General features: G+C 41.6%; 3 protein-coding genes across 4 annotated transcripts; all 3 read left to right on the forward strand.

Annotated features, from left to right (window-relative positions):
- LOC106396556 lies at positions 1–1191 on the forward strand. The gene is made up of 3 exons (XM_013836980.3): positions 1–155; positions 289–664; positions 903–1191. Exons 1-3 carry the CDS (start codon positions 103–105, stop codon positions 972–974), a joined length of 501 nt encoding a protein of 166 aa, XP_013692434.1. The 5' UTR covers positions 1–102; the 3' UTR covers positions 975–1191.
- A 198-nt stretch (positions 1192–1389) lies between these two features.
- On the forward strand, positions 1390–3369 carry LOC106396557. 2 transcript variants are annotated; one of them, XM_013836982.3, is made up of 7 exons: positions 1390–1618; positions 2098–2129; positions 2223–2320; positions 2452–2601; positions 2672–2838; positions 2921–3023; positions 3116–3369. In XM_013836982.3, the coding sequence occupies exons 3-6, from the start codon at positions 2291–2293 to the stop codon at positions 3006–3008; spliced, it is 435 nt and encodes a 144-aa protein (XP_013692436.1). In that variant the 5' UTR covers positions 1390–1618; positions 2098–2129; positions 2223–2290; the 3' UTR covers positions 3009–3023; positions 3116–3369. The 2 variants fall into 2 exon arrangements, with proteins under 2 accessions (XP_013692436.1, XP_013692435.1); XM_013836981.3 differs by having other exon boundaries at positions 2098–2320.
- Positions 3370–3468: 99 nt separating this feature from the next.
- On the forward strand, positions 3469–11656 carry LOC106395497. Its single transcript, XM_048758669.1, has 3 exons — positions 3469–9522; positions 9592–9717; positions 9797–11656. The coding sequence occupies exons 1-3, from the start codon at positions 9357–9359 to the stop codon at positions 10198–10200; spliced, it is 696 nt and encodes a 231-aa protein (XP_048614626.1). The 5' UTR covers positions 3469–9356; the 3' UTR covers positions 10201–11656.
- The last annotated feature ends 499 nt before the right edge of the window (positions 11657–12155 follow it).

A 12155-nucleotide genomic window follows, 5' to 3' on the forward strand; every position in this document is an offset into this window, starting at 1 on the left:
AGAACTTCTTTAAATAAGAGAAAAGGCCCATACGTGGCCCAACTGAAGAGAAAACGATCCAAGCAACATTTTTTTGTTTTGTTGCTTTTCTCTTCATCCCCGATGGCGATAAACCCTATGCCACCGTCAAGAAATTCGGCATTTTCCAGTGAATTGTAAGTCTTTAAACATTAACGGTTTCGATCAATCGCAAATTCACAATCTTTGGAATTTGTTAAACTGACAAATTCACGATCTCACCGTTCTGTATATACAAATGGATTCTGGTCTCCCAAAATGGTTGTTCAGAGCGGGGCTGGAACCAAACGGAGAGAAGGTTAATACTTACTCTGTTATGACGCATCTAAGAGATCTTTTAGCCATACTAAAACCATATGAGATTGATGTCTTCAAGAAGAACGGATTCGAGAAGCTGTTTGAATTGGCCGAGAAACCCATATGGTCATCGAGATTTGGGTTTTTTTTGCTTAGAAGGCAAATAGAAGTTTCAAATAAAACTGAGATTTGGGTTCTGTTTGGGGGAAAACCAGTAAGATTGTCTCTGCGTGAATTCAAGCTCGTCACTGCTTTGAAGTGTGGAAAGGTAGACAATTTGAATACAAAGGACTCTACACCATACTACTACACAATGTTCGGCAGACATGAGAATATGACCGTTAAGAAGGTAATGCTAAACTGATCTTCTTTTTGGTTCATATTGCTAATGCTAAAACATTTTCTTAAACACATTATGTGCTTGGTAATTATGATGGATAATGTCAGTTCTTTCATCTTATATCATTTGGATTTGGTAATTATCTTGGCTAGTGGTATAATATGTTATCGTCCATGTAAATGAATGGAACATAACTCCTAGTTTTATCTTTTACAATTGTCAACAATTTTTTATTTTTTTGGTTCAGGGAACGAATGCTTCTCACTTACAAGCGGCGTTGGATCTGGCTGCTTCCTTTGCATCACTCCAAGTTCACTAAATTATGAGGTGATGACATATCAGCATCGCTCCAAGTTAACTAAATGATGAGGTGATGACATAATATTTATATGTATTTAAAAAAAAATCTTTTTTTTTTGTATTTTCTTTGAATTCAAAGATCTTTGATATGACTGCTTCTGACATTGAGTATCCCTTGAATAAAATTTTCATTGGTATGATAATAAAATAAATAAGAAGTGATGGATGTTGTGGAATGATGATGACTACCTGTAACACACAATATTATATTACATGATAAATTTATAAGAAAATCAACTTATAACCCTCAGTTTCTTTCTCCCCAGTTTCGTTTCTCTCTCCCCAGTTTCTTTCTTTCTCATTCGGTTTTCACTTTCTCTAAAAAATGGGTACTGCTGCATTTAGCTGGAGGGGGGGGGGGGGGGGGGGGGGTGAGCCGCTATTACGCGCTTCTGCACTTGCATAACAGTGATGATGATCACAGCTGTGTAAGGTCTGCTGCTTCTTGGGATGAAAACCAACAGGTTTACGGTGGAAGAAACAAGGTTACGGGAGGTTATTCTTTATGTTTTTTCTAAAAATGGTCAGATTGCTGTTATGTTTCATCCATATGCTCTATCGCGGACTTCAGGGATATAATGTCTTTGTTTTGACTTTACAACGGTATATATTTTTTCTTTCTTCAAAATTGTTAAGTTTTTTTTTCCTTGTCTTAGATCGATTGTTTGTATGTAGAAAACTGTGTGTACGTTTTCTTGTTCTAGTAACTTTGGATGTTAGACGTAGAGGTTTCTTTGATAGAAACAAATAAGTACAGGAAAAGCCTCAAGATTTTTGGAGACAGATTTAGTAGTTTCATTAGTTGAAGTTTCCGAGTACAAATATGTGCTTATGTTAATCTGTTGGAAATGTGGTTGTATGGTTGACGTTACAGGTGTTTGTAAGGATTAGAGCTTTGTTTTAGAAGTTCTTGTTCTAGTCTTTTGGGACAGGTTTATTTTTTCCTTTAGAAGAAACGAAGGACCTTATGTTTTTGGCTCATAAAAATCTGATGTATTATCTTACAGTTCTGTTTTTATTAATATACAAGTTGCCAAAAAAAAAGAACTGATTGTTTGTTTTTTATATCTTATACTGTATAGGCCTCCGTACTCCCAAACATTTTCGTAGAGAGGTGTAAGCTTTGGGAATCCTACCTATGGAACTTCTATCTTATTGTCGCTGACATCCAGTGTAACTCTATGTTACTACATCAACAACACTGCAGATTATTCTCCGGAGTACCATGAAGTTACTCCCGATGCAGACATTTTGTCCGAGTGCAGTCTAAATGGTATGCGTCGCAATGATCCCACCAATGCTAAGGTACCAATAAGACAGAACGTTGAGTGCTCAGAAATGATTTAGTTTTGGAAATGCAGTCTGAAGCTTGCTAAGGAATGAACAAACGTTTAGTGCTAGGAATCATTTCTAAATTTTTTTTTGGAATTATGCAGTCTGAAGCTCTCATGGTTCAGTTTGAAAACATGCTGGCAAAGTATCAAGACCAACATCTATATGACTATCAGATTGCTAAGACAATAATGACCAATCCAACAAGAGCTGATGAGGATGACGTGCTGAACTCGGTTTTTGTCGACACTGTGGTAAGAATTAGAACTAATTAGCGTTATGATTTTACAACTATCAATATTAATTTGTATTTTCAATTTTCAGGGATATGGAACAGTTTGCACTTCTTCCATCATGGTGAAGGACTTTATAGTGAAATTGAATATGTGGCGTTTGAGTTTTTGTGAAAGGTACAGGGAGGAAAATGGGAATTGGTCAGAGCATCATGAAAATTTCTGTATCGCTAATGACTACATACCCACTTGGCAGAGGTGGTCTCTTTTGATCTTCGAATAAACAATTTGTTTGATTCAATCTCCTCTTACTCATCGGTTGATTCAATCTCAAATGTAGGAAAATGTTGGAGGAGGAGAAAAAAATGAAGGAAGCAGCCGAAGCATCAACAAAGGCAGCTGAGTATGTAGCATCAGCATCTACATAAGAGGCCGTTCCACAGGTAAAAGATGATACGCATAACGTCTATAGAGCTTAACTAAATTGGAAATAGAAACAAGTTAAATAAGGGTGTCTTGGTAAATCTTGTTGCAGGAGATGTCGGTGAATCTTGTTGCAGGGAATCCAATGGATGCTCCACAACAGTCCTAGTCCTTATCCTAGAAGTCCTAAGAATAAATATGTGTTTCTTAACCAAAATCCGTAGGACGGTTTACGCTTGGTTCGCAAGGAAAAATAAATGTCAAGTTTACGCGGATAAATACGAAGTTTTGGAAGATGCTTACGAAGATCGGGAAAAATAGAATATCTCCATTTTTAGGCTATGACGGTTTAAGGGCAGAAGGGGAAAAGCGTAAACCGAACTAGGAGCGAGTATATAAGGAGTCCTAGGCGAGAGGCATGGAGAAAACTTTTTTCAGAGAAAACTTAGCACTTAGAGCAACTAGGCATGGAGAAAACTTTCTCTTTGTTCTCTTTTTATGATTTCTTATACTTTATCGTTGTTATCTCGTGTTATGATTGCTTGGCGTGTGGTATTAGGAGATATCCGGGACCTCTGGAAAACGAGGGTTCTCCTACTTTCCTAATTTAAACGGAAATCGACAGTGCGAATTTCAGTTTCCACAGCCTTGATATGGAGAGGTGAGAGATGTCTCGCCACGTGGACACTGCCATCCCTTCTGCCTTCTTGTTCGGCCGGTTCTGGTATCTGCCCTGGCTTCTGTTCCCGGAATCCCTGGCTTGTCTTGGAGAATGTTTCTCGTCTCGCTCGGTTAGATCCGTTCTGACCGCCTTGGGGTCTTGCTTTATCTGCGCCTTAGAGCGACTGGCAACATCTTCTTACCATTTTCCCCGCAGGGGAGTAAGCCTCTCTTGAAGGCATAGATTGCAGTGGGGATGGTGCATTCGGGAATGGCCAACTTCTCTTGATTGAAGCAGGCTATGTAGCCTCGCAGGGGTTCCGCCCGATGCTGGAGGATTTCGTATAGACCAACAGAGGTTTTCTCCAGGTCTCTGCTGCTGGCGAATTGTTCCACAAAATTATCGCTGAGGATAGCGAACGAGGCTATGGACCTTTTTGGGGTCAAAATCGGTCACGACAGAATCAATTTCCGAAAATTCTCGGAAAATATTTCTCGCAATAAAAATTTCGTATAATTTTTATTTAACAGGTTATACGACGAGTTCTTGATATTTTTTATCGACAATAAGAAGCAAACATTTAACTGTTGGGGTCAAAATCAGTTATCTCGAAATAAACGTCCAAAAATTGTGTTTCTGTACGAACGTTTCTTGACACACTCTCAACAAAGGTTCCTGAGCAAAATACTCGAGAGAAATGGAATACGAAACCAAACACGCAGTCCAACTCGTTCGTTCAGACCTTTTGAGGTGCAGAACTGCACAGACGCGTCATAGTTTTAGCTATGGAGGAAGACCTTCCCATGGCTTGATTGAGCCCGTTTTTGGATATAAGATAGAGCTTTGAGTTAGCTTTCCAATGCCACCGGTCTGAGGTCAATCAGCATCTTGTAGCATATGTTATGCCCGTTTTATTGAAGGGTGAACGGAGCACACTGTCCAGCTTGGCCATCAACAACACGACCAGCTCTGTCATCTGCCGAGCTAGACTAGTACAGTTCGGCGGATGGCCGATCTGGATCGAACATGCGACCAGCTCGGCCATCCGAAGAGCTTGAACGAACACGCGACCAGCTCGTAATCCGCCGAGCTAGACTAGTACAGTTTGGCGGATGGCCGTTCTGGAACGATCGTCCTGTCTTCTTCCCATCCTCGCAGCTCCCCCTTTAAGGATTAGAACGAACCTGCTCTTGTTTCATCTCGATCGGAGTCACCGTTGGCACTTTACGATTTAAAAACCGCAAGAACTCTTTCTCTCGAATAACATTCGTATCGATCATATAAAACGACAACGGTAAGCTGAACACCTCGAATTGCCTACGCTATACGAGGAATTTGAATGTTCTTCGAAATCGACATCGTTTCAAAAGCGCTCTTTTTATAAAATCGTAAAAACGCCTAAGTCGGAAGACGGCCCGAAATGGCCCAGAACGGGGATAAGAGCCCACTTACGATTTTATACGAAATCAAGCCCAATCGTTATGACGGTTTATCTTTTGTGATGCAGGAGAAGATAAATGTCAAGGTCAGAGGATAAATGTGAAGTTTCCAAAGATAAACACAAAGATCGAAGGAAAAAGGAATATTACCGCGAAGCGATAAACTTGACCAAGGGCAGAAATGGAAAGAGAAAACCGCCTCTAGGAAGAGTATATAAGGACGTCGTGGTTGAAGAGGCAAGGGGACAATTCTTTTAGACTTAGAACTCTCTGCATTTAGAAACTTTTAGGCATTATTCTCGACATTTTTTGTTTCTATGACTGGCACCTGATTACTAGACGAACTTGCCTAGGCAGTTCGATCTATTGTTCTACTCCTTCAATCGAACTACATTCGACTGATCCTCGAAAGGGGTACATAGGCAGCCTTTCATAAAGTTCAGGCCGAAATCAAATCAAAACCTTTTTCATATCTTTTTTGTTTGTTGTTCTCGAGCTGCGACTCTTTCGGCCGAAGCTTTTGTAATCTTTTGTAATGATCGCAACGCTCTTACGCGGATTCGAAATAAGATCAACTCTTTCTAAACTCGCTTTATTGTCTTTACATATTTGCTACATTTATTTGGTTACTTGTCATTGGCTCTCGCAGAGAATCCGGTACCTTCGGAAAGTTAGGGTTTCCTAATTTAAACGAAAATCGACGGTGTGAGTTTTGGTTTCCATAGTTTGGCGATAAAAGGAGGGGCGGGGTATGGATTACTCTAACTCATAGCCGCAAAACGCTTGATCAAAACAATGTCAGGAAATACGAAAGACAAAATCGCAGTTCGCAACAACGCTGGTAAGACAACTCCAGCCGCCATTGCGCCTATGGCCAACGCTTACACAAACACCACAGTTCTTGAGAAATTCGAAAATCTAGCCGTGACTTTTCGCCACAGGAAGTGCAATGAAACGAGCTCGCGATTTCTCTGTCTAAATGATATACCATGGATTTCACCCATTTTTAGTCATGGTATAAAAGTGTATTAAGATATATTTATCATGTTTTAGAGTCTTTTCAAAGCAATTACAGGTTCAGTTACTTGATAGAAGGAAATGTTGCTTTTGGGACACTTTGGAGTGCTTTTACGTGTAGAGCACCAATCGACGCTTGAAGAGCAATGTCGATCGACCGAAGCCAATTAAAATCGATCGACAGCCGTTTAGAGTCATCGATCGATGTTGGATCACCTGAGGACTAATCACGAAATTAGAAGATTTCATTTCCATAAAGTTTATTAATTGCAACCTAAGCCCTTAGCCGCCTCGCCTGTGAGGCTATATGTACTAGGGGTTTGTATCATTTTAGAGGTAGACTGGCCTAACAACCTAGTTTGAAGAAGAAGTATTTTGGCTACCATTATAAGAGCTTAGGATTGGAGAGATAGATTTGAGACTGCATAACAGAGAAGATCTTGAACTCCCTTATTTCTATTACTCTTACTTTCTGTGTTCAATATTTCATTTGAGTTTTAGTCAAACCATCATGACTTTGTCTCTCATGAATATGTCTGAGTAAACCCAATTGTTAGACTTAAGTTTCTGATAAACATTGAAAGTATGTGCTGCTAATAAGACTGTTAAAAAGGTGTTTTGATTATTCTTTCATGCTTGTTGAGCTTAGTGCTAAAATTAGGATTGATCACCCTCATTTTAGATCTTAGGATTAATAGAGATAACCAACCGTTACCCTCAATACCTGAAATATCCAGTGTGATCTAACTGACTAGATAACAACGAGATTTGGTCTAGAAGGTTAGAGAACAGCTTAAAACCCTCTCGTAAAGCTTGTTAGAAGAACCGTCGATCGACGCTACTATCGTTGTGTCGATAAATTGTTTGAAAGGTGTATCAAACGATGTGCATAAAGTCACATCGATCGACTCTTTCTCGAGATCAAAAGACGGAAGTTGAGATCCGAGATCTAGTAAAGAAAACCTATATGGTTTTACCATTGTTTGAGTTCAAAAACTGTCAAACCCTTTAGCCTGAACTAAATTGCATGCTTTTCATACCTGAGAATTTGCCTAAGTCTAGCTGTTTTTCCATCCTTAAAACAACTTCAACTTATACCGTCGAACAATTACCTTGTTCGACTCATCATTTACTGCTTTTAAACAAATAAACCTCTTAGTCTATGTTTATTTCTAATCCCTGAGATCTATTGAGTAATCCTAGAGTCCTTGTGGATTCGATCCCTAAGTACTACATCTGAACTTCTTATTTGAGAGAGTAATTCACTCCTTAGGGTAATTTAAGTGATATCAAATTTGGCACCATTGTCGGGGACTCTTTCTTATTACCATTAGATTTAATTTAGAATTTAGTATAGACTTGTTACGAAAAACATGCTAAGTTTTCTTTCTTTCCCTGTCTACGCAGACACTAAGAATGGAGAACATAGAACTCGGCCGAGCATCGATCGACAAAGATGCAATGTTATCGAGCGACGTGGAGACCGAAGAATTGACTGACACGGAGTTCCTGACATCGATCGACACCGCCCAGTCGGAAGCAGGTAAGTCTTCTCTTACGGAGCTTATTAATGAGGAAGTAGTCCAAACTGAACCAATAGGTCAATTGAGCAATGAGGCTAGCCAAACTAAACAGGGGATTGAAATCCCTGTTGAGATAAACCCCACCTTGATAAAAGGTGAAGAGATAAAATTGCCTTTGCAAGACTACCTAGTTTTAGGGGATTTTTGTGTAGGCTCTTTGTGAGTACTACGGAACGATGGACAAGCTAGTAAACCAAGGGTATTTGTATGTATTTCGTGAGGATTTAGAGAGGATAATAAAGAGATAGGGTTGAAGAGACTTTTATTAGATAGAACAAGCACGAAAAAGCGAGGTTACAAGGTATTGAGTAAGAACCCTAATTCTAGCCGTCTAGTCCTAGTCTCTAAGCCTTGGAGAAGTCGATCCCTTGCTTTAGGGTTTTAGTAGGTCTTATATAGTCGTCTAGGAGTCGGTTCCATTAAGTTAAACGCTTCCATATACGGAAATATGGAAGGTTCTCCTTATCGGAAGTTTTACATTTCTTGGAAGGGAGCTCGGTTCCAGGGACCGAACTCGGGGTTCCTTCAAGCAGGGACCTGGAGCATTCCCTTATCGGGGACCCGAGGGTCTGGGTCCTGCCTGGAGGCTGGAGGAAATGATACCGGGATATTTTTCCCCAACAGTTTCCCCCTTATTTCTCGATTTCGTCATCGAAGTCGGGGAATAACTTGTGTACTCAAATCAACCGGGTTGCTCATTCTCAGCAGGATCCCCTTAGGCAGGACCCCGTTCCATTGGTCTTGCTAGCCTGGGTTCCACTCAAGCCGGAACTCATTCTGAACCCAGGTGAGGACCGGTTCCTTCGTGTTTGACCTGAGTCTAGTAGTAGTTTATCTTATCTTCTGGAGATGACGAGGCTGGAGGTCTGAAATTTGAACCACGCACGGGCTAGAGAGAGTTATTGCTGGGGTGATTCTGGGGCCTTTGAGACTAAGATCCGTCGATTTGAGGAGAAAGGTGTAGCCATTGCTTCCCTTGGCACCTTTCCTTTTTCCAGGCCGGCTGTTTTTTTAATAAAGGATTTTTCCGAAGATTTGGAATTATCTGATTTCCTTTTCTCTGGCTCCAAAAATGAAATAATCAGGCATATATTTAGGGTGCCCGATGCGTAGAATTTCGTTCATCCCTTATTTAAGAAGATGAACTCTGATCTTCCTGCTTCACTCGTGGGTGGCCGCATAAGGCCTTGCCGCCTGTTTGCTGATCCTTTCTCCTCCCATGTCGCTTCTTTCGGAGAAGTTTCTGAAACTGATAGCGAGGCGATCCCAATGGCACCTTTGAAGCAACGTGGTTCCCTCGTTATCGACGATGGCCCGTGTTCTGGAATTCAGGAGGGAGTTCTGAAGGTGATACAGAGAAAGTCCGGGATCCACTCTTCGGTGCAGATGAGGAGTTCCTTGGAGTTTGAGCGCGCTCCTGATGGGGGGCCAGGCGAGATAGCTATTTTTGAGGCGTATCTGATAGCAGGTTTCCGAGGGATCGTCCCTTCGCTCGTGGCTGAAGTATCATCGTTTTTGGGTTTCTGTCCTTATCAACTCACTCCTTTATCATGGAAGACTTTAATGTCGATCCAAGTACTCGGGGAGCTTTATGACCTTGATACCGGGGTATACGAAGTTCTATACTCCTAATACTTTGCCCCTTTGACAATCATGCATGGGTTCTACCACCTTCAGCCTCGTGACGGCGCTCCCTTGGTTGAAGAGCCTTCGAGAGGCACCCGGGGTAATTACCCCTTTGGGGACAATTGGACCAGTCGGTACGTGTTTATGAAGATCCAGGAACCCTTCCATTATCCTACATTTTGGCGTACTGTTGGTAAGTCATGCTTCTGGCGCATTTTCCTTCTTTGATTGTTGGTATGCTGACAACTGGTTCTGTTTTTAGATGTCTCTCGTCCGGTATCCTTTCTTGGGGAAGCAGTAGCAAAAAAGATGTTAGCGATCCCTCGACGTTTCCGTGGAGTACATTTCCTGATGAGTAAGAAGGTCATGCGTCATCGTCGTCTTTGGGGTAAATTTCTGCTTCTTGGTCCCTTCTTAATAGAATCTTGTCTTGGTAGGGTCTCATCTCTACACTTTTTACTTTTCAGGGAATATTGCGAGACTCCCTGTTTCTGGCCTTTATGACAAATATCAGCAGGTTGGAACGCGAAGAAGACGCTCTTTCTATACTCCCCCACCTCGTTTGACTAGGGCAACACCGCCAGTTGCTAGGACTAGGCCGCTCCCCTCCAGGACCGCGATTGGAGATGCACCGCTAATGGGCGTTCCGCAGAGGCTTCTTACTGAGTTGTTTCTTCTTCGTAACCGGGTGCAAGACATGGCAGCTCAGCGTGACTTATTGATTTGGCAGGTGAGAGCTTCGGCCAGATGGGAGCTTATACGGAGTGGCTGGAAGGAAGAACAGAACGCTGGGATCCCGAAGAAGAATATCATCGGCATCTGCTTTCTTCTGAAGGATCAGATCATCACTTTGGAGGGTGCCCTCAAGTAGGTTCGAGGTCCGCTGCGGAGTCTCGAGTCTCAGCCGGTCCACCTTTCTAGATGTTTGTTGCTTGTTGTCGAATCTGTTTTTCTTTGAATAATGGCTTCTTGTGGTTCGATCCTCCTATTTTTCTTTCTTGAACCGAGGGATCCATAAATCGGGATCCTAATGCATGTATCAATATGAATCCGTTATGAATCGATATTATTACATTCCAATTCCTTACTGCCTTTCTTGATTCTCCTTTGGAACAATGCTTTTTCGTAATGGATTTCTTTTCCTGCAAACCCTGTTTCCTTTTTTCCCGTAAGTTCGGAATTGAGGTCTTAGCCCCGAGGGTATATGGCCCGAAGATCTTTGGGGACCCGGAGGTTTTATCTTTGGATCCTGAGATCGTAGTCGGGCCCGGGGGTTAATAAGAACCTGGAGGTTTACCTTTTCCAGGCCCTGAAGAAATTTGTTAAGGACCCGGAGACTGCATGGGGACCCGGAGACTGCATGGGGACCCGAAAGTTCTTAATAACCCGGGCGTATTCAGTTTAAATTTTAAGGGAACATATTCTGCCATCCTAGGCGAGGCCACTACCGGTACCTGTTGGGATTTCGCATTCTTTCGCTCGGACGCTGGTCACTATCGAGTTCCCATGCTGCATGCTGCTTTCTGCAGAAAGCCACTATCAGGCTTAGAGGGTGCTGGTGTGGGTGAAAACCCAAGTGCCAGGCTTTGCTATTTTCCACATCTGGAGAAGTAGAGTATTATCTGGTGCTCCCGGACTTTTGCACTTGCTCAAGGGAAATTATACCTCGTGTCCCCTGTATTATTCTAGCACATAGTATTTTAATACAAGTACTTTCACACTTTAGTATTTTTTCTTTGGACCCCGATATGCCTGAGGCTATACAGGGGTTTTAGGTAGTATTGACGGCATACTCGGGCTTGCGCAGACCCATTCCTACCTTATGTCTCATACTCGTTTTGTTTTTGCGTGGTTGTACCACTTGTAATTAAGGGTTGGCCAGGATTGAAGGTCTCTTAGACCTGATCCAGCTCGTTTGCCCATTTAAGTATTATCGATGTGCGGGACAGAGAGGTACGACACCTTGCTCTAACTTCTCAAACATCTAACTTTGGTTATCACCACCTTTGGGGACTTTACACCGAGACGGTGTAATTTAAATCTAGGAGAGGTAGTACTAACACCATTTTCTTGAGTTTTGTCAAAATCTTTAAAAATAATTTTATTGAGTCAAGAAAGGGAATAAGACCTTATGATTTTTACTTCAATGTCTAACCACTTTTTAGCACCATTCTAGATTTACTAATCGCAGATAGCACTAAGGATGCTAAAGTGGATCAACGTGTCAACTATACACACTTGCCTAGCTTGTTTGAAAGAACCAAAGCTAACCTCCAACACTAACCTGACATGGGGCTTGGTATACATGGGATCGGATTCGTCAAACAAGTCTGGAAGGTAAAGCCTTGTGTAGATTTATCACCTTTTCTCTCTCTATTTCGACCCTTGATTTATAAGTAGAGATATATGAAAAAAACATAAATATATATATATAATAGGTAAGTACTTAGGAGGAATCCGAACCGAACTTGGTGGCTACACCATTAAGGCTTGCTTCATAAGGATTCCAACAAAAAGAATTCGACCGGGACTTGGAGGCGGCAATCGTCAAGGCTCGATTCATATGAATTCTTGGATATAGGTCAAAAAGAAGTGAACATGACTTGATTCATGGAAGCCTGTCCAATCTTGGTCAATGATCATGCAATATGAGCAGACTTTGACCGAAGAGAGAAATTAGTAGAGAGAAGATATGAACTAACTTTTACCTGCAGATCCAGATACTTGTTTGACAATCCTTGCATCCTATGATCGTTAATCCCAAGGTAAAGCCTGCACTTTTATTTATCCTAAGAAATGAGGTTGGTCGAGGGGAATGTCAGATAA

The sequence above is a fragment of the Brassica napus genome, chromosome A2 (assembly GCF_020379485.1).
Source record: "Brassica napus cultivar Da-Ae chromosome A2, Da-Ae, whole genome shotgun sequence".
In the NCBI taxonomy this organism is placed as follows: Eukaryota; Viridiplantae; Streptophyta; class Magnoliopsida; order Brassicales; family Brassicaceae; genus Brassica; species Brassica napus.

Excerpts from the sequence above, each read along its gene's own strand:
- LOC106396557 (XM_013836981.3), top strand. The coding sequence starts at position 2,291 with ATGCGTCGCAATGATCCCACCAATGCTAAG. Across the intron at positions 2,321-2,451 it reads ATGATCCCACCAATGCTAAG|TCTGAAGCTCTCATGGTTCA; the intron begins GTACCAATAAGA and ends GGAATTATGCAG. Across the intron at positions 2,602-2,671 it reads CGGTTTTTGTCGACACTGTG|GGATATGGAACAGTTTGCAC; the intron begins GTAAGAATTAGA and ends TTCAATTTTCAG.
- LOC106395497 (XM_048758669.1), top strand. The coding sequence starts at position 9,357 with ATGCATGGGTTCTACCACCTTCAGCCTCGTGACGGCGCTCCCTTGGTT. Across the intron at positions 9,523-9,591 it reads TACATTTTGGCGTACTGTTG|ATGTCTCTCGTCCGGTATCC; the intron begins GTAAGTCATGCT and ends TTCTGTTTTTAG. Across the intron at positions 9,718-9,796 it reads GCGTCATCGTCGTCTTTGGG|GGAATATTGCGAGACTCCCT; the intron begins GTAAATTTCTGC and ends TTTACTTTTCAG.
- LOC106396556 (XM_013836980.3), top strand. The coding sequence starts at position 103 with ATGGCGATAAACCCTATGCCACCGTCAAGAAATTCGGCATTTTCCAGT. Across the intron at positions 156-288 it reads TCGGCATTTTCCAGTGAATT|AGCGGGGCTGGAACCAAACG; the intron begins GTAAGTCTTTAA and ends ATGGTTGTTCAG. Across the intron at positions 665-902 it reads AGAATATGACCGTTAAGAAG|GGAACGAATGCTTCTCACTT; the intron begins GTAATGCTAAAC and ends TTTTTGGTTCAG.